Source organism: Pygocentrus nattereri, chromosome 7 (genome assembly GCF_015220715.1).
Source record: "Pygocentrus nattereri isolate fPygNat1 chromosome 7, fPygNat1.pri, whole genome shotgun sequence".
Taxonomy (NCBI): domain Eukaryota; kingdom Metazoa; phylum Chordata; class Actinopteri; order Characiformes; family Serrasalmidae; genus Pygocentrus; species Pygocentrus nattereri.
The window spans coordinates 15,836,453-15,855,634 of NC_051217.1; the positions used below are offsets into that span (position 1 = coordinate 15,836,453).

Sequence of the window (19,182 nt, forward strand, 5' to 3'; positions counted from 1 at the left end):
ACAATCCACCACTATACTCAAATGCTGTGAAAGAAGTAGGGCTGGGAAATGATTAGAACAACTAATCATGATTAACCGCTTTGATTTCTATAGCTAATCACAATGAACTGTATTTGTCTTATTTTTTTTCCTATTTAAAAGCAGTACGTTTGGTTACAAATACTTGAGCTGATCAAAATAAGATAAAATTCAATGCATTAAATAATTCAATAATATTATATTTATCCATTAGATGCACATAAATTCCATTAGTGACATCCAGAGAGAGTAGCAGTGGCTGCATGTTCCAACCAATGAGTATATACATCACACAAAACATCCTCTACAGAGAACTGACATCTGCACATTGAAATGCATAATTACTGCTTAATTACTTAATGTAACATATTGGAAATTTATAAAACACAAAATGCAGTCTGTGCAAAAGTTACAGCACACTTTATATTGCATGTCCCTCCACAAATATGTTAAACTTGGAAAATAAACAGAAATTGCAGATTTGCATATTTATGATTGTGCCTTTTTTATCACCACTGATTTCAGAATAAGTCAGATGAATCAGTGTCTGCAAACGTTTGGACATACAATATATCAAAATCTAATAAAAAGTCTTTTGTAAAATATTCTGTTTGGATTTTGTGTGCAATATATTCTAAATGCAGTCTACTTTAAGCCCCAGGACTGGTCAGGAGCTGCATCATAAAGCAGAGATGTCAAATCAGATTCCTTCCAGGCCACAGCTCTGCAGACTTTAGAGTTCTGCCTTGTTAAGCATAATTGATTCAGCTCATTAAATAATTAGCAAGCCTGAATTTGGGTGTTAGAAAATAGAAAACGTTAATCTCCATAGAGCTGCTTCCCAGAACAAACTCAGTTTGACACCCTTGACCAAAAGATTCCATTCAGAAGGTAAAAATGATTAAATAAATAACCACCACCACCAACACCACCACCACCACCACCACCACCACCACCACCAACAACAACAACAACAATAATGGTTGGTCATGTCAAGTCAGTTACATCTGCATCAGAACAAAGGTCCTCTACAGGTGCAAATTTGTTCACAGCATGATCCCTAATGTCAAATCTTAAACATGTTTTGGAAGTACATGACATATGAAAGGGAATTATCTGTAGTTCCTATAGCATTTTAAAAAAAAGCGTAGAATCAAGAGGTGTATGGAGTCAACGCAACTTAAATAGTAACTGCACCTGAATATGCACTGTTAGAAATAAAGGTACTGTGCAGGTACATTTTTCATTAAGCAAAGTACAAATAATAGAAATCTACCCTCAAATGTACAATAGTGGCTTTAAGGTCCAATTGCATGTCTTTAATACGCTTTTCTCAGGTGAAAAGTACGCCTGGAGACGAGATGGGGTGTATGGAGTCAATACAACTTAGAAAATATACAAATTTTATGGTACAGTTATGTTCCCTGAATTAAGGTACTGAGAAGTACTCTTGAGTAACAAGAGGGGTACTACCCCAGTGACAGTTCCATATATTTTTTTCCTAAGAATATACAATAACTAAAGGTACTGAAGATGTGACCTTCAGTGGTGCCACCACACATTTAGTACTCGTTTTTCCCAAGAATATAAACCCACAGCTCTATTGCGCTTAAACTCATGTGTCTTAAAGTGTAGGGCTTATCTGCAACTGAAATACAGTAAGTCCATAAACTATTACTGTAGTCCCTCTAACTGTCAGTAGACACTATATGGAAAAACGTTTTGGGACACACCTCTTAATCATTGAATTCAGCTCCATTGCTACAGCTATATAAAATGAAGCACCTAGCCATGCAGTCTGCCTTTACAAACATTTGTGAAAGAATGGGTCATTCTAAAGAGCTCACTGAATTTGAGCATGGGACTGTAACAGGATGCTACGACTGCAACAGTTTGCAAAATTTATTCCCTCCTAGATATTCCATGATCAATTGTGAGTGGTGTTATTGAAAAATGGAAGGTTTTAAGAACCACAACAATTCATCGATGAAGTGGCAGACCACGTAAAGCTACAGAGCGGGTCGCTGAGTGTTGCGGGACATAGTGCATAAAAGTCTCCAACGCTCTACTGACTCAATAACTGCCTCTACTGACTGAGAGTTCCAAACATGCTCTGGCATCAGTGGACGAGCAGCTGCATGCCAGCACAATGTCAAGTGTCAGATGGAGTGGTGTAAAGCATGCCACCACTGGACGCCACTGTTTTTTCAAGAGTTGGCCTAGACCCCTTAGTTCCAGTGAAGGGAAATCTTCAGCAGATCAAGACATTTTGGACAATGGCATTCCAACTTTGGGGAAGGCCCTTTTCTGTTCCAGCATGACTGAGTCCTAGTGCACAAAGCAAGATCCATAAAAGCGATGAGTGAGTTTGGTGTAGAAGAACTTGACTGTCCTGCACATTCCTGATCAACCCCATCAAACACCTTTGGGAGGAATGAGAACCAAGATTGCGAGCCAGGCCCTCTCGTCCAACATCAGTGTCTGACTTCACAAATGCTCTTCCCAGAACAGTGGAAGCTGTTACAGCTGCAAAGGGAGACTAGCTCCATATTAATGTATAAGGATCAAGAATGGGATGTCATAAATGCTCCTGTAGGTGTAATGTGCAAGTGTCCCAATACTTTTGTCCATATAGTGTATGTCTATGTAGAAACATGTCTATGTGTGAACTCCTACACAAGGCTGCACTCCCTCCATCGAGGCAGGCATAATGTCATGCAAATCTCCAGATAAAAACCGGGAATATGAAAGAGCAGGAGGCATTACACATCATTGGGTTCAGCTAAAGGAGTGATCTACAGACTCTCTCTCTCTCTCTCTCTCTCTCTCTCTCTCTCTCTCTCTCTCTCTCTCTCTCTCTCTCCTCGATCTTCAATTCTAATAAATTAGCAACGCAAAGTGAGGACAGACTTTGGCTCAATTAGAAAGTAAAATACTCTTAGTAAATTGCTGAAATCCTGCTTGATATGAGGGTTATTATAAAGTCATTATTAAAGGCCTGAGGAATTAAGTTTAATGCATCTCTGTCCGTGGGAGCACTCCAAATGGTGAAAGGCTGTTCCAGGAATATATAAATCATGAAAACCATGGAAGCCATTAAAGAGATTCTCCTCATTTTCCTTCTCTCACTCCTGCCTCTGTGCTGTCTAACAAAAACACACACACAGACGTTTGCTCTCAATTTTAAGTATTCAATTTTTCATACTATTGCTGTCAAAACAAAACTTTGCTCTTTTTGGTCATTTTCTTTCTTTCTTTCTTTTTTTTTAATTAAAACTGCCAAGTGCTCTTTACACTAGATCAAACATTCATGATAAATGGACCAACAGGGTCATTTAATGATCCAAATGACTCTCAGTAAATTCCTGTTACCTTAACTTGAAAGTTAAGAATGGTTAACTTTCAAGTTAAGGTGCTTATCTTTCCTGTAAAGTTACTGTTTTGGTTTTGTTCCGGCAGTGAGAATATATTTTCTCACACACATACACACACAGACGAACCACAGTGAAAATGAGTGAAAATGATGGATACCCAGGCTTTGTAACTAATTAATAGGAGACCACAGAAGGTCTGACTTCACAGAGTGGCTGACCAGCTGAGTTTTGATTAATGAGGTTGATGAGACAATACACTCGCATATAAGGCAGGCACACACACATCCATATACATACACACACATATGTATTTATATAATGTCAGAATATGCCCCATTTGAAGTACTTACATGTTGAAGTTTATACTTTAAAATACTTCTTTAATAAGTACATGTGAACTAAGTTTTCCTGAGGCTGACATAATTGGAAAGAAATAAAAACAAAAATGCACCAGCTGAAAACTCGGATAACACACAGTTAGCCGTCTCACTCTGACTGGAATCAGGTGATGCTTGTTGTCATGGTAACATCTACACTAAGTGGTACTCTACACGTGCATAATTTTGGATCGGATTACTTGTGGTGTGCATGTAAACAGAGATTTTCAACAGTTGAGCAGAGTAAACACCTCAGTCTTAATCTATAATCAGAATGTATTAATCGGATTGGCAAAAATATTTGCATATAAACACAGCCGATTGTGGTTCTGTTGATAAAAGTTATTTACAGATAATCCAATGACTTGAATTTGTTTGTTACAAACAATTTACAAGCAAATCACAGAACAGATACCACCAATAACAGTAACGTCAGCAACTTAGGCTGCATTCGGCAGCTTGGCTGGACACTCAGAAACACTTCTGAATTTATTTTAAACTGAAGCAAAAGTGGAGCTTGATTTTCTCCTCTTTCTTAAAGACAAGCACTTTAAATACTGCTTGTCTGATGGGGACAGTTTGGTGGTCTACCAGGTCTTGCAGTTGGTTGTTACGAGTCTCATTTTCTTTGTATGTTTTAATCAATTTTTGAACTCCAGTTGTGGAAACTCCTGTATCTCACTACATCTACTTTGAAGTTCCCGTTCTTTATGCAAGCAAATTATCTTAGATCTAATCTCAGAAATATCTCCTTAGTCATTTTAAATCCACATGAGAAAGATTTGCAAGGCAGGTCTATATTGTTGATCTTGTGCATGAATCTTCTTTTCCCTGATTATCATACAATGTCAGCATCAGAAAACACGCAACAAACAAAAAGGCAGAAAGTTATCCAGAGTCTGACCAGAGTCAGCAAGACCAAGGCAGACTGTTTTAGCATAAAGCTACGACACTGCTTGTTTAGTCTTTATGCATAAACTGACTCATCTTGCACTGAATGAGGGATATGCCACTCTAGGCTGGGGAAAATAACTGTGTTGAAGCATCTGGTGGTGGCTGTCACTGTTGCTAATGATGATGAATGTTTGGTGTGATTGATCCATGAGAATTCCAAGAAAATTACTCACACAGTGGAACAGACTGACATGCTTGTGTTTAGAATTCATTCTTGCAGCTTCAAAAAGAGCACTTTGGTCTCTCAACACTATCAATGACAGATGGATAAGCTGCTTCTTATGTGCTCCTGTTCCCTCCAGATACGTCTTTTCTATCTACCCTTTTTACTACTGTCTTATAGACAAAGACAACCACACAGAAAGGGGGTGCTGTTCCACCAGATGTTTACTATTGCACCAAAGCCAAATGAGTTGGCAAATGCCTTTACAGAAGACCCATATCACAATGGAAACCTGCATCTGCAGAAATAGTGGGTTGAAAATGAGTGTATTTAACGCCTTTAACTACAGGCCTGTAATTCTGTTATTAATCTTAAGACTTATCATTCAATGGCTGGTATGAATAATTCTACTTTAGGATGAATATGTATATGTTATAGAGTTCTGAGACTGAGGAACTGAAGTGTTGCAATGTGACGATGTCAAAATCAACCAACAAACCATATTGAAGGCAGGTGGCATGGCGGAGAGTCAAACGTCTCATTATTGCCAGAAAGTGACAGGTTTCATCGCTCACTGTACTCAAAAGCAACTTTGACAATCAGAAACCATTTGACTGTCATGCAAAACAACCAACCATAAGCCGTTCTTTTTGCTAGACGTGTAGGATTGGGCAACTGACATATTTAGGTGTTGAATGGCATTGCTTTTGACATTTGATGGTTTTGTTCTGTTTCTCTTAAAATGACAAAATACAGTAAATACTAACCAGAAAGTAGATAAGCTGTTTACTTAGGTAAATACATGTAGTTATGTTAATGTAATTTGTGATGGCTGTAGTACAACAACTAATTGAACAGAACAAAATATCTCCTACACATTGTTATTTACCATGAATAATATTTATAATGCACAATGCCAGGTGCGGGGGGAGTAGCGTAAGAGGTCTAGGCATTGGCATATCAAGATATTTTGGTCAACCATTTGCTTCCAACTTTGTGGGAACAGTTTCTGGATGGCCCTTGTCTGTTCCAGCATGACTGAGCCCTAGTAAACAAAGCAGGCTCCATAAAGACATGGTGGCATGATTTAGGTGTGGAAGAGCTTGACTAGCCCTCACAGAGTCCTGACCTCAACCACATTGAACACCTTTGGGATGAACAAGAACAGAGATTGTGAGCCAGACCCTCTCACCCAACATTAGTGTCTGACCTCACAAATGCTCTTCTGGATGAATGGGCAAAAATTCCCACAGACACATTTCAAAAGCTTCCCACAAGAGTGGAAGCTGTTATACTGTAGCTGCAAAGGAGGACAGACTCCATATTAATGTCTAGAGATCTAGAATGGGATGTCATAAAAGCTTCTGTAGGTATAATATCTAGGTGTCCCAATACTTCTGTTCATATAGTATATAATATCTAGACAACAGTTTTGTAATTTCACATTATTTATATTATGCTGCTATTTAGTTTCTGTATATCTGTAATGTATTACTCCCAACATGTTGTACAGCAACACCATTTTAACATATTATCCCATTTAACTTCACTTAGAAGAAAAGAACATATGAACACATTTTGGCTCAGACCTTATATTTGGACAGAACCAGTGGGCCAGTTTCTAGTTAGGGGTGGGGGTGGTGGGGGAGTAGGGCTGGTGGCTTGGCTTAGCCAAAGAAACTGCTTCAGTCATTTCCTACCATGGAATAGCCATGGACGTGTGCTGGATTTACATACTCTTTATGTAAGAGTCTTTTAAGATGGCCTGCTGAGCGTATTAATATCACACAAGGCACATTTGCCTTCTGAAGGACTCGTCACTGCAACTGCCAAAGTCTCTTTGTATGGCCCATAATACGCTATTCAACCTTTTCTTCATCCCTTGGTTATCTCAAAAAGACCAGAGTCTGACCAAGGTGCCGGGTCACTGTGTGAAAATTAATCCAGAATGGCTCATTGGTGGCATTTCTATATTTATGACTGTGTGATTATATTAAGAATTGAAGCGGAGGGCTGCAGGCTTTCGACAGGCACTCTCTGCCACTGATGTACCTAGGGACCTTTCGGGCATATCGGATCATTCCCTGAAAATCCAGCACACATCCAGCGGGGCGGCGTAAGCCATAAATCTGAACGTTCCCAGATGCCGATTTTAATAGAGATGGACTCTCTGCCTCTGCACAATAAACAAATACAGATGGTCTTGCCTCCAAAGCTCTAAACACCAAGATCAAACCACCTCGCATAAGTGTCTGTCATTTTCCCACCCACTAACGTCATCTTTGTTAATTTCTCCCATTGAATATAATGCTAGAAGAATGCTTTCCAAGTATATCACGGAATCAGATGCTAATAATGTTTGCTTTAATAAAGTTAACATACTCATCCTTCCTTAGGACTGGTCTGCCAAACCTGACAGAGCTTCTTTTGATGGGACCGTTTTGTTCTGTTCTCTTAAAATTACACCAAAATGAATGTTCCACAAGATTGCACATATTAACCAGTCAGAAAGCACACTTCCAGAAAGTTTCCAGTTTATGTATGAACAAACTAACGTGGGGTAAAATGTAACTGCATAAGTTTTACATAGTTAACCACTTTTAAGTAGAAGATATGTCTAGCCACATTCTCATACTCCCATAGCAATGCCGTCAATGATTTGGAGAGCAATCGAAAAGATATTTCTTTATATTTACTCTCAATAATGGTTTTATACCACAACAGTGCCTTTACAAGATAGTGAGTATAGATATACATCTTTAAGAAGTGGTAAACTATGCATGCAGATCAGATTAAAGCCAACAAAATTGGATTCTGGATACACGTACATTAATAACTTTAAAGTTTTCATGTTTAATCAAAAGGAGGTTTTAGCAATGGACACTACCCTTTCAGCGTATGTTAAAGCTAACACTAGAGTTAGTTAAAGCAATGCTAAATACTGAGGGGACTCTTCCTATTGTACTTCAAACTTTAATAATAGTACAGAGAGTGGCATGTGCGCAGCAAGTGTGGATGGAACATTTAGAGACGATCGTGATTGGCTGAGAGGAGTGTCAGTCATAATCTTGCAAATGGTAAATTCACACCTATATTTTTTAAATGACTCTCTTGGTGGCTATAATATAGTATATTTTGAAGCATGTAAATAACTCATAGTGAGAGCTATGCATGCCTCTACATGACGGGGTTAAGTGTGACTAGAAGCCTGTTGCCTGAAAGGATTTGGGCGTGAAATCAGGCTGATCACAAGCAACATCAAGCTCAGGTTGGGCTTGGATTTGCTTTCTAATGAGATATTTTATGTAGTAGATTTTTCTTTTACTTGAAGGAATATGCTGAAGTACATTTTATGAACTTTTGTGCATTTTCTCTCTTACGAGCCATCATGCTCTCTCGCTCTCTCGCTCTCTCTCTCTCTCTCTCTCTCTCTCTCTCTCTCTCTCTCGCTCTCTCTGTATTATAGTGTAATATGTGTACATAGTCTTACCAACTGTTCACCACAAATGTAAAAAAAGAAAATCTCACAAAAGGGAAACTGTTTAATATTCTAAATGAATCATGGACGTTTTCATTGCAGAAACATTATGCCCTGGTCGCTACATCAGATAAAAGGCGCAGACATCACATACAGCGTAGAACTTGCTATAGTACTTTGAACTATGACAGTGGGATGACTGACATGTCAGCTCTTCAGCAACACATTTACCATGGATGCAGTTATTCTGCAGTGGCTACTACAAAGAGAAAAATGCTAATATAATGGTGTTTCCTTGGGTCTGTTAAATCAGTGTTGGCTACAGCAAAAGCTCAGCCTTGTAGAGTTTAGTTTATTTTCTGTCAATCAGCTGAAATGCTGGTAAAACATGTCTGTGATAGTCCATCTCTATTAGTCCATGTGATATGGGTTGGGTCGGCCCTTGAAGTTGTGGGAAGGGCTTCGGGCTTCGGTTTCATACCTATGTAGATGTCTAGTTGTAACACAGTGTTACAACTAACCCACCCAAAACAAACACCTCACGTTTTAAGTGTTTATGCACAGATTAGTCAAGAATTACTTAGAAAGTACAAAAATCCTGTGCTTGACTGAAAGTCAAGATACCCTTGGTAAAATGTTACCAAGTAAAAGTGCTCTATTTATATTTCTCCTTAAGATGCAAAAGCACTTGCTTTTAAATTCACTTAGTTATAAAAAGTAAGAGTACTGTGAGATTACAACAACATTATTCACAACATACTTTATTTTTCAATCGCACTGATATGCACTCTTCATTTTTGTGGTCAAAAATTTATTTCCCAGTGTTTGACCCACTCTCTTTTTCCTGATCATATTTATTCTGATTAACATGTTTTTATGTATTTTGGTTGGAAAGCCCATCTGGTTCAACATAGAAATGTACTGAATTAAAAGTGTTTGTATAAATTTACCATATTTTTTGCGACTGGTACAACTTGCCTCTCTGTCTGTCACAACTAACCCCACCTATGGGGTTGTAGGTTGTAACATTTGCATTTATTCTGCTTTCAGATGACTTGTTCATAAATGGTAGGTGCTGAAAGCATTAAAAAACATTATTAATGCTGCTTAAATACTTTTAAAACAACCATATCCACTTGTGCCCTGCTCTCCCCTACTATGAACTGTTCTTTTAAACCAATTGGAAGCATTACTGATACCTATTAAGCTTAAAATTAGTATTATGGTTTGATATCATTGGTATATCATGATATATCATTATAGATGAGTTATTGCCCAGCACTGACTGAAAACACTGAAGATCCACTTATGTGCCTAAAGAGAGGGAAGTTAATCACTGCTATTAAAACACTATTGGCCTAGAGGGGGTGCTTCAGCTTTTTAAACACCTCCTTCATTAATGCTCTCAATATCTGTCCATAACATGCCCCCTGATGCTTGCCTCTAAACACAGAGCTTGTTCTTGTAGACATCGCAGGGTAAACGATGACATCACGAGCATCTGGTGCAGCGGTCGTTCTCAGAGGTTAGTCATTAGTGCTTTCATTTGAATCTGATTTAATAACATGCCTGCTAATTTGATTCCACTCAATGCTTTGTCTATGGGACAGGAGTCAGATGAGGAAACATCCGGCCAGCTTCTTATTTTTAACCCCAGTGAAATATGACAATTAGAGTGAACCAGCTGTCAAAGTGAAGGGGAGGCAGAGACGCCGTGGCAGCCTCTATCTGTCTGATGGTTAACTGTGTAGCACGTACGACCTCTTTAACTCTGGCAGTCTTATCCCTGTTACAGATTGATCAGGGGTCTCAGGATTGATTGGGGTCTCAGGATTGGCCTTGTTTATTAACCGCTAACACAATTATTAGTTATCATTAACACAATATTACAACTTTTACACTCTAACAACAATACAAGTGCTAGAATGAGTCTTAAAGATGTTCTTGTTAAGAATTTTGATGCAACCCTGGAGCAACACAGTAAAAAAGTAATCGCACTACTTTTGATTTCTCTAATGTTTTCTGGTGGCCATAAACCCTGGAGTATTCTTTTAAGGGTTTCAACAGAGACAGTAACAAAATCACTAAAGGGAGGCCCTGAACACACATGACCCGTTATTTTTCCCCTCAACATCCACTGCCTCAAACCCATTTAATATTCATTATTCAAACACTAGGCTCCAAACTTCTGGGGTGATGTGACCTTGGTGGAGAGATTCTCCCGGGTGACATTTTGATACCCAGATCCAGCCCCTCACCTCACGCCCTCAGTCTCCACCATCCAACATCAGGCTTCACAGCACTTTGCACATCCACACATGCAAATTTTGCCTGCTGCTGCGACTGCCGAGCCCATACCTGTCACAGAGCTATCAAAGCTAACCGTTAAGGCTAGCACAAAGCAAGAGTGAGGAATTATATGCTTCTGTCTTTGGGTATTTTTTTCTCGGCAGGTTTACAGTTATGTTGTCCAGCAAATAAGAGATAAATAGAGATGGCAGGATATCACTTCTGTTTGTTCCTGATACTGATATTGCCTGAAAACTGGCTGATTTTTTTTCTTTAGAATCTGTTTTAAAATGAGCTATTTTACTGAAGCACTTCACTTAAGATGATCATCTGAAAGTAGGCTATTAGACTCAAACTACTCAAACTACTATGCTACTAGTGAAAGGTCAGAAGCAGTTATGACATTCCCCCCAAAAATAGCATGTTCATCAGTTTCCGATGAAAAATGGAAACTATTGTTTTTGTTGCAATGATATTTTACAACTATTAACCTGCGCCAACTGTTCGAAACTTATTGAAAAAAGGAATAATTTATGCAAAAATGAAAACAACTTCAACACACAAACCTTTACTATCTTTTTAATGTTTTGGTATCTTTCTGTATCACAAAGTGTAATTAGGGTGCCAAACTCTGGTAATGTTAGCTAGTGAAAGTTAATGTTCTCCATTCCTAGCAGAAGGCCTTCTGAAACCTTTCAACTGCATGAACCATACATTAACGTTAACGTTAGCCTCGCTTAACCTTTAAAATATTTTGAAAACCAATGTTAGCAAAACTTAAATCTAGTCCAACAGCAGAATTTCATGTAGCCACAAATGAGAATAAAATCATTTACCACTAAGTTAAATGGACGCTGTATCTGCTGATTACAGAGAACAAGGGCAAATCACGAATCACCTGCTTCAAATAGCATCTGCAATGCTATTCTAATTCTGATTGGACAGTAAAAATTAAGTACTATCTTTCTGGGTTAGACGATTAGCGACTATGATCTGCCGCTGTGCTGTATTACATGGAGGTGGGGGGGCTCTCCCTCTGAATATTCTGCTGGCAGTAAAGCTCCCCAACCTCCCCCAAAATAAAACTTCATTAGATCTATATGATTCATGTGAACGGCATATTTATCATCCAAAATGGCAAGTGTTGCAAAAAGGCAATTACTTTGCATGTGTGTACTGGATTCAATGTTTTTTTTCCCCCTTCTAATATTTGATCCACCGTTTTTTTGCAAATATCGCCCCAGCACCTGATATCAGGTCAGTGTCAACAAATATTTCTGTTGACAATTTTCATTAACATTCAAAGTGATGCCCAACCTAGAGTTACGTAATGACTCAGCTTGAAGAGGGCTTTATTTATAGTATCATACCTATGAGAAAAGTGAAGGTGAAAGAAGGAATAATAATTATGGCTAATAAATAACAGTAAAATAAAATAAATAAAACAAATAAATGAATAAGTAAAAACTTCTGTTATAAAGAAGGACGAAGTGGTTACATATAACATGTGCAAGCCTGACTTAGCCGTCCGCAGAAGCACAACATTACCCATGACCAAGAGAAAAGAGAACGTGTCCATTCAGAAGCAGCGGTCAGTAAAAAATAGCTTTCTTTCTGTGCTGGTGTTTAATAAGCCAAACTATCCCTGAGGACGCACAGTTCACAGTGTAAGTGATTTGTCAGAATAAGCTAATGTCACTCTTGCAAAAATCTCTAAAGCTCTTCCTGTTACATTATTACTGTTAGTCACTGGAATATTCTAAGGCGTATTAGTTTCTGTTCATTAGACGTGTTTAGGAGCTACTTAAAAAAACTACCAAATACTCGGCAGCTCATCACAGCAAGCTAATCACCTTCAACTGATTAATCAGCTTGAAATGTAACTCATTTCACAAATATAGTTTTCACAAAATCAGCATCCGCTCATGCTGGAAAATGATTTATACTAGTGAAGTGAACTGGCAAAATAAAATGTTAAACCAAATAAATGATGCTGCAGCTTAAAGAACTATAATGTTAATCTACATATTTATTATTATTATCATTTTCTGCGACTGTGCAGCCATTACTTTAGGACAAACTTATAGCCAGGCTTTTTTTCTCTCATGGTGGTAATTCAGCCCTTGAGGAAAAACCACAAAAGAGCAACCGCTCTTACTTCTTAGTGTTGGTGTGCAAGGCGTATTGTGCAACAGTCATTTTTTAACATTAAAACAGTTTTGCTACAGTGCAAAGTATTAGAAAAATCTGTCCCTAAGAAGCAGTTCTAGCATGAAGTCAACAGCGTTTTCAGAAGAGTCAAAAGTCAATATTGAACACAGACCAGGAAAGAAAGATTATTTTAAGGATGAGGACTCTCTCTCTCTCTCTCTCTCTCTCTCTCTCACTCTCTCACTCACGCTATGTGGCATTTTTTCTCTCTCTCTCTATGTCTCCCTGTGTTGCACTCTTTCTCTCTCTCTCACTCTCTCTATGTCTCTGTGTTGCACTCTCTCTCTCTCTCTCTCTCTCTCTCTCTCTCCCTATGTCACCTTTTGTGGCACTCTTTCTCTCTCTCTCACTCTCTCTATGTCTCTGTCGCACTCTCTCTCTCTCTCTCTCTCTCTCTCCCTATGTCTCTCTGTATCGCACTTTATCTCTATGTCTCTATGTCGCACTCTATCTTTGTCGCCCTGTGTCGCACTCTTTCTCTCTCACTCTCTCTCTCTCTCTCTGCCACTCTCTATGTCTCTGTGTTGCACTCTTTCTCTCTCTCTCACTCTATCTCTATGTCTCCATGTCGCAATCTCTCTATCTTTATGTCGCCCTGAATCGCACTCTTTCTCTCTCACTCTCTCTCTATGTCTCTGTCAGACTCTCTCTCTCTCTATGTCTCTCTGTCACACTCTCTCTCTCTCTCTCTCTCTGTCTCTCCCTATGTCTCTCTGTGTCGCACTTTATCTCTATGTCTCTATGTCGCACTCTCTCTATCTTTGTCACCCTGAGTCGCACTCTCTCTCTCTCTCACTCTCTCTCTATGTCTCTGTCAGACTCTCTCTCTATGTCTCTCTGTGTCACACTCTCTCTCTCTCTCTGTCTCTCCCTATGTCTCTCTGTGTCGCACTTTATCTCTATGTCTCTATGTCGCACTCTCTCTATCTTTGTCGCCCTGTGTCGCACTCTTTCTCTCTCACTCTCTCTCTATTTCTCTGTCACACTCTCTATGTCTCTCTGTGTCACATTCTCTCTCTCTCTCTCTCTCTCTCTCTCTCTCTCTCTATGTCTCTGTGTCGCACTCTTTATCTATCTCTATCTCTCATTCTGTCTTTATGTCTCTGTGTCACACACTCTCTCTTTCTCTCTCTCTCTCTCTCTCTCTCTCTCTCTCTTCACCCTGTGTGGCACTCTTTCTCTCTCTCAATGTCTCTGTATCACACTCTCTCTATACTGCCCTGTGTCGCACTGTTTCTCTCACACTCTCTCTGTCACACTCTCTCTCTATGACTCTCTGTGTCACACTCTTTCTCTCTCACTTGCTCTCTGTTTCTCTCTATGTCGCTCTGTGTGGCTCTCTCTCTCTCTCTCTCTCTTTCTCTCTCTCTCCCTCGCCTAGCTTCAGCAACTGCTCTAAAAATGGCAAAATGTAAGCTCAGTGGTGCATTCATTGGTAAGATCTGCCGAGATAAGCCATTCGAAATACATTTGCTAATAAGCATCACAATCCTAATTAGCCTTCATTTTCTTCAGTATTGGCCTTTTGTATCACCATTCATGTAACTGAGACATACAATAACACAAACATCTGAATCGCTTTCGAAATGACGTCCACTTATTAGTGAGCTGTAATGCTCAGATTAAATGGGGAACAGTCCTGGTGCACGGTAATGTGCTGGATTCTGTGACATGCCGTCACAAAGTGGAGTGTGCCCTGACTAAATGAAGCCCCAGCTGGGGAGTGAGGCTTCACTTCTCACTCTGTGCCTCTGAGACTCTGCTCAAGGATTCACCTAGAGATGTGGGAACATTTCTAATTATTGCTTTAATTACACTCCCACAGTTCCCCAGGGGAGGAGGCAAAATTATAGACTAATATTAGCGCTCACTCTGAATATATATATATATATATATATATATATATATATATTTTTTTTTTTATTCATAAACTGATATGTGCACATTTACTTACACTTAATTCTCTGTACAAAGTCCCTGTCTCTTTATTCAAGGGTAGTCATTAGAAGCCTCAGTGTTATAATAAATGTAAGAGTCTTAGGGCCGAATTATCCACTATCGCCCTGTTTCATCATTAAATACCGAAATACCATGGCAAATACCATGCCATTATGAGCTGCACAGCAAATTTATAGCTCAAACTTTATCATTCCTAAGGATCTTTGTGAAGGAGATGTAGAGGAGAAATGGAGTCAGGGAGGGAGGTAATAACCACCAAGCCTTTGTTTCCACACAGCTCACTGAGGTGCACTTTGTTCTGAGGGACAAATGGATCCCAACCCGAAGGCCAACCTTAATCCTCACTTTAATCTGACATAGACCTCACTTCCTGCCTTGACCAAACAAAAGCTTTAAAGCAGGTCTGTCCTCAGAAGTTGACTTTCCAATCTCTGTTGTCCTCTTACGCAATGAAATCTCACTTTATTACAGTACCTGGACCACCTGTTGTTCCTTGCCAGATGGAGGAACTGCAGCACTGAAAACACCAACCGCTAAAAATCCTTCACAGGTTTATTAAAGGGTCAATATCAAATGTCTTTGCTTGTTTTGAAATAAAAGTGTTTTTTAAAAATGTGTTCTTGAAAAAGATGCTAAGAAAAATCTGTCAGATTTGTGACATGTTCTTAAACTGCAACATTGGTTGAACATTTGCGCTCTTGACTGTGTGCAGATTCTGATGTTACCTAAGAACAAACCACAAATGAGAAACTGGGGAACGTCAGAATCTTCATGAAAAGTGAGCAAGTGGGTTTCAAGAAGAAATTTCTTCTTAAGAATGGCCCATTGTTTTAAAATGTACCTTTGACTCCCGTGTCCCAAATTAAGCTGCAAAAGCAGCACAAAATTCATTCATTCAAATTCATTGTTTTTGGGATGTAACAAAAATCAAGGCATTTTAATATCCAGATAGTAAGCCTACGGCAGTTTAGGCCATCCATCCCGTTAAAACTGTAAGGTCTGTTGTAGCCTGTACTGCTTTTTAAATGAGGCACACTTAAAATAGGTAATTTTATGGCTCAAATGTGAATAATTTTTATATCCAAATTGCAATCTGAAATGCAACAGCTGCACTTTTAACGGTAGCCCTTATTATAAACACTCTTAAGTTAAACATCCATGTGCTCTGACATCATGACCACAACTAACTGGCAATCTGGCACATTACATTCCTTGTTCAAGCCTCATGCCAAAAAAGTGGATATTTTGGTCTTCTTGACCAAAAAAAACAAAAAAAAAAAAACAGGCCTGGACCTTAATTTGAAGAAAATAAACGCAATTTAAATCTCAATACTGGTGAGAAAATTCCCAGTTATATATATTTCCCAATCGTTTAGCCTTAGGTCATTTAACTCTTAAGCCCTCTCTACTCTATAGGCGAGTATGAAATTCTGCAAATAAAACCTGGCCAACCTCCACGTCAGACTGTATGAATTCTGTCATTCTGCATGTCAGATTATACAATTAATTTATGATGCAAGAAAATCATGTCATGCATGCAAAAATCCCTCAGCATAATAACACCGATGCTTTGTGTGAAAAAAAAGACAACATTTAATGACTAAGAAGAAAAGACTGGAGCTGTTCATGGCCTGGGGAAAAGAGCTACATGCAGTATGCAACCTCCAAAGTGAACCGGAGGTCAATAGGCTAATTAGGTTCCTCCACAATGAACCATTTAATATCAAATCACTCTGAATGACTGAGTCTGTGATTGAATTATGCAGAAATAAAATAATGGGGGTATTCTACCTTAATTCTATGGGATAAAGAGAGATGCAAAAATTAATTATGGAACTTTTAACACAAAATAACAAACTGAATGGGCCTCAGGGAACAAAATAAATAAATAAATAAATAAATTAATTAAATGCATGAAAACTGTAGCATATGGGTCCTTTAATTATTATTCCTGCTAGTTCTTATAGTATTCTGCTTAATTTACTGCATATCATTTTATAAGTATTCTGCTTAATTTACTGCATATCATTTTATTGCACTACTGTATATTACCCTGCACATTTTGCTCTCAATTTTTGTGTATGGTTTGCACTAATGCTGTACAAAAGTAAAACCTCATACCTCTTCCCACTGATGAATGTAACGTATGAGTCTGGACAGCCTCAGCAGTCGTAACAGACTGAGTATCTTTGTGAAACGGACAATCCTCAGAGCACGGGCTGTTTTGTAGAAATCCGAATCAATCCGCGTCTCCACGATCAGGAAAATGTAGTCCACTGGGATGGAGGAGATGAAGTCCACCACGAACCATGAGCGGAGATACTTGATCTTAATCTGCTGTGGGTCCAATATAATCTCTGTATTGTCCTCTTTCACAATGCCTGTGCGGAAGTTAAGCACCAGGTCCATGAGGAAGAAGGTGTCGGAGACCACGTTGAAGACGATCCAGGGCGGAGTGTGCTCGTCCTTGAAGAACGTGATGCCCACTGGAATGATGATCAGGTTTCCCACCATCAGCAGCAACATAGTGAGATCCCAGTAGAACCTGGACAGAAAAAGCATAAGAGGTCACGGCCATGGGACAAGTGGGACAGAAAGAGAGAGAGAGAGACAGAGAGAGAGAGAGAGAGAGAGAGAGAGAGAGAGAGAGAGAGAGAGAGAGAGAGAGAGAGAGAGAGAGAGAGAGAGACAAAAAGGCCAGAATCTTCTCAAATTTAGTTGCCACATTAATAATATCCTTGTACCAACACTCTTTGGCCAATTTATCAGAAACACCTACCAGATACAGTCTTAAACATAAAGGTTTCTTGGCTTGGATGCACAAACCCTTTATTGTTATAGAGCCTTTAAATTATACAGAGTTTCATTAAACTTTAAAATGCTAAAATGTTAAAATGCTTGCACATCTGGTGTGTTTAAGAACTATGCATTGAATGGTTCTTGAGGGAATAAAAAGGGTTCTTCAACAGCAGTGCTGCAAATTTGACCTTTTATTAGTAGGACTGTATATGCACTTTACAGCCTTACAATTAGTGATTGTAGCCTACTGATAGACTAAAGACTGTTGCAAATTGTGCTGCTGCACAATTCATCAGCAGGGGGGAACCTCCAAACCCGCCTAGGCATTTAGATAGGCCCAGTGATTACTGTGAAATAAAAATGTCTGCAACTTTCTGTTTATTTTTATATAATTATCATGCCTGATGTTTTGAAGCTCTGCACATATTTTTATAATACACTTAGTTGCTGCACAATTTAGTTTTTGTTGGAAACAAAAGGGTTAATTTTTTAAATTCCCAACAATAAATTATCCAGTCAGGATTGTTTTACTCTGTGGTATCTAGGTAGGTAAAGCTGAGTGAGCTTCCCCATTGCTTAGTACTTCAGGAGCTGAACTAAAGGCCTCACGCATTAGTTCTGTACTGGGTCACTGTAAAAATCCTACACACAAGGTAAATATATGTTAATATCAGAGCCAGTTTAATGGGAGGCTGGTCAGTTCCTATTTCTCAAGCCATATTAATAACTTAACTGCAAAATGCTAGAGGGCATCCGAGAGTGAATCCATAATGAATGGAAGTGAATCGAACTAAATGGCTAAAGTTTTTTCTTCTGTTATTTTAAACTGTAGAAGGACGTATTACATTAAAAAAGAAAACACTGGCATTTTTCAGCTTTTCTATAGCAAACAGGTTTTGGGCAGCAGGATGCTAGCATAAGGGCTGCTGAATGCTGACTGGTTGGTGAGCTGATCAGCTCACTGGCTGAGTGAAATGGTTCTTGCTCTTGGACACTGAACAAGACTGACAGACTGAGTGACACTGACATACATGAGGCACTGTTAGATACTCCTATGTTGTATATTGTTCTGTATTCAGGATATTTTTCTGTATAAAAATGATTTGGCATTTACAAGCTACATATTTGCACAAAAGCGCTATTGGAACTCATTCATTTTGGACTAGCTCAAGAGCGCCTTCTACTGTTTGGGAATCAAAAAACACATAATTAAGTTGCAATTCTACTCGCTACACATTTTTGGGTTAATGTATTTGTTATAAGTTTCAACTAACATTTTAAATGTCTTCAAATGTCCATGTTAAATCTAGAATGAGGAAAAAATGTTTGCTGTTAGCTTAATGCTAACACACTAGTCTCAAACAGGGGCACTGGAGGCGTAGCTCTATTACTTACACTTCTCCACTGTTTTTCAGTCCACTAACCAGTCCACCAATGGAAAGAGATCATCATAGGACCACAAATGTTATGTGGGTAGTGGGCCATTCTCAGCACAGCAGTGACACTGACCTGGTAGTGACATAGTATGTGGTGCTGCTTCGAGTCCATAATGCTGTTTAC

General features: G+C 38.9%; 1 protein-coding gene across 1 annotated transcript in view; it reads right to left on the reverse strand.

The window, feature by feature from the left end:
• The window catches only part of hcn4 (hyperpolarization activated cyclic nucleotide-gated potassium channel 4), a 128,607-nt gene that overhangs the window by 71,622 nt on the left and 37,803 nt on the right, over positions 1-19,182 (reverse strand). Inside the window, exon 2 of the mRNA XM_017720663.2 lies at positions 16,945-17,368. Coding sequence (XP_017576152.1) covers positions 16,945-17,368 — 424 coding nt within the window. The remainder of the gene's footprint in view (positions 1-16,944; positions 17,369-19,182) is intronic.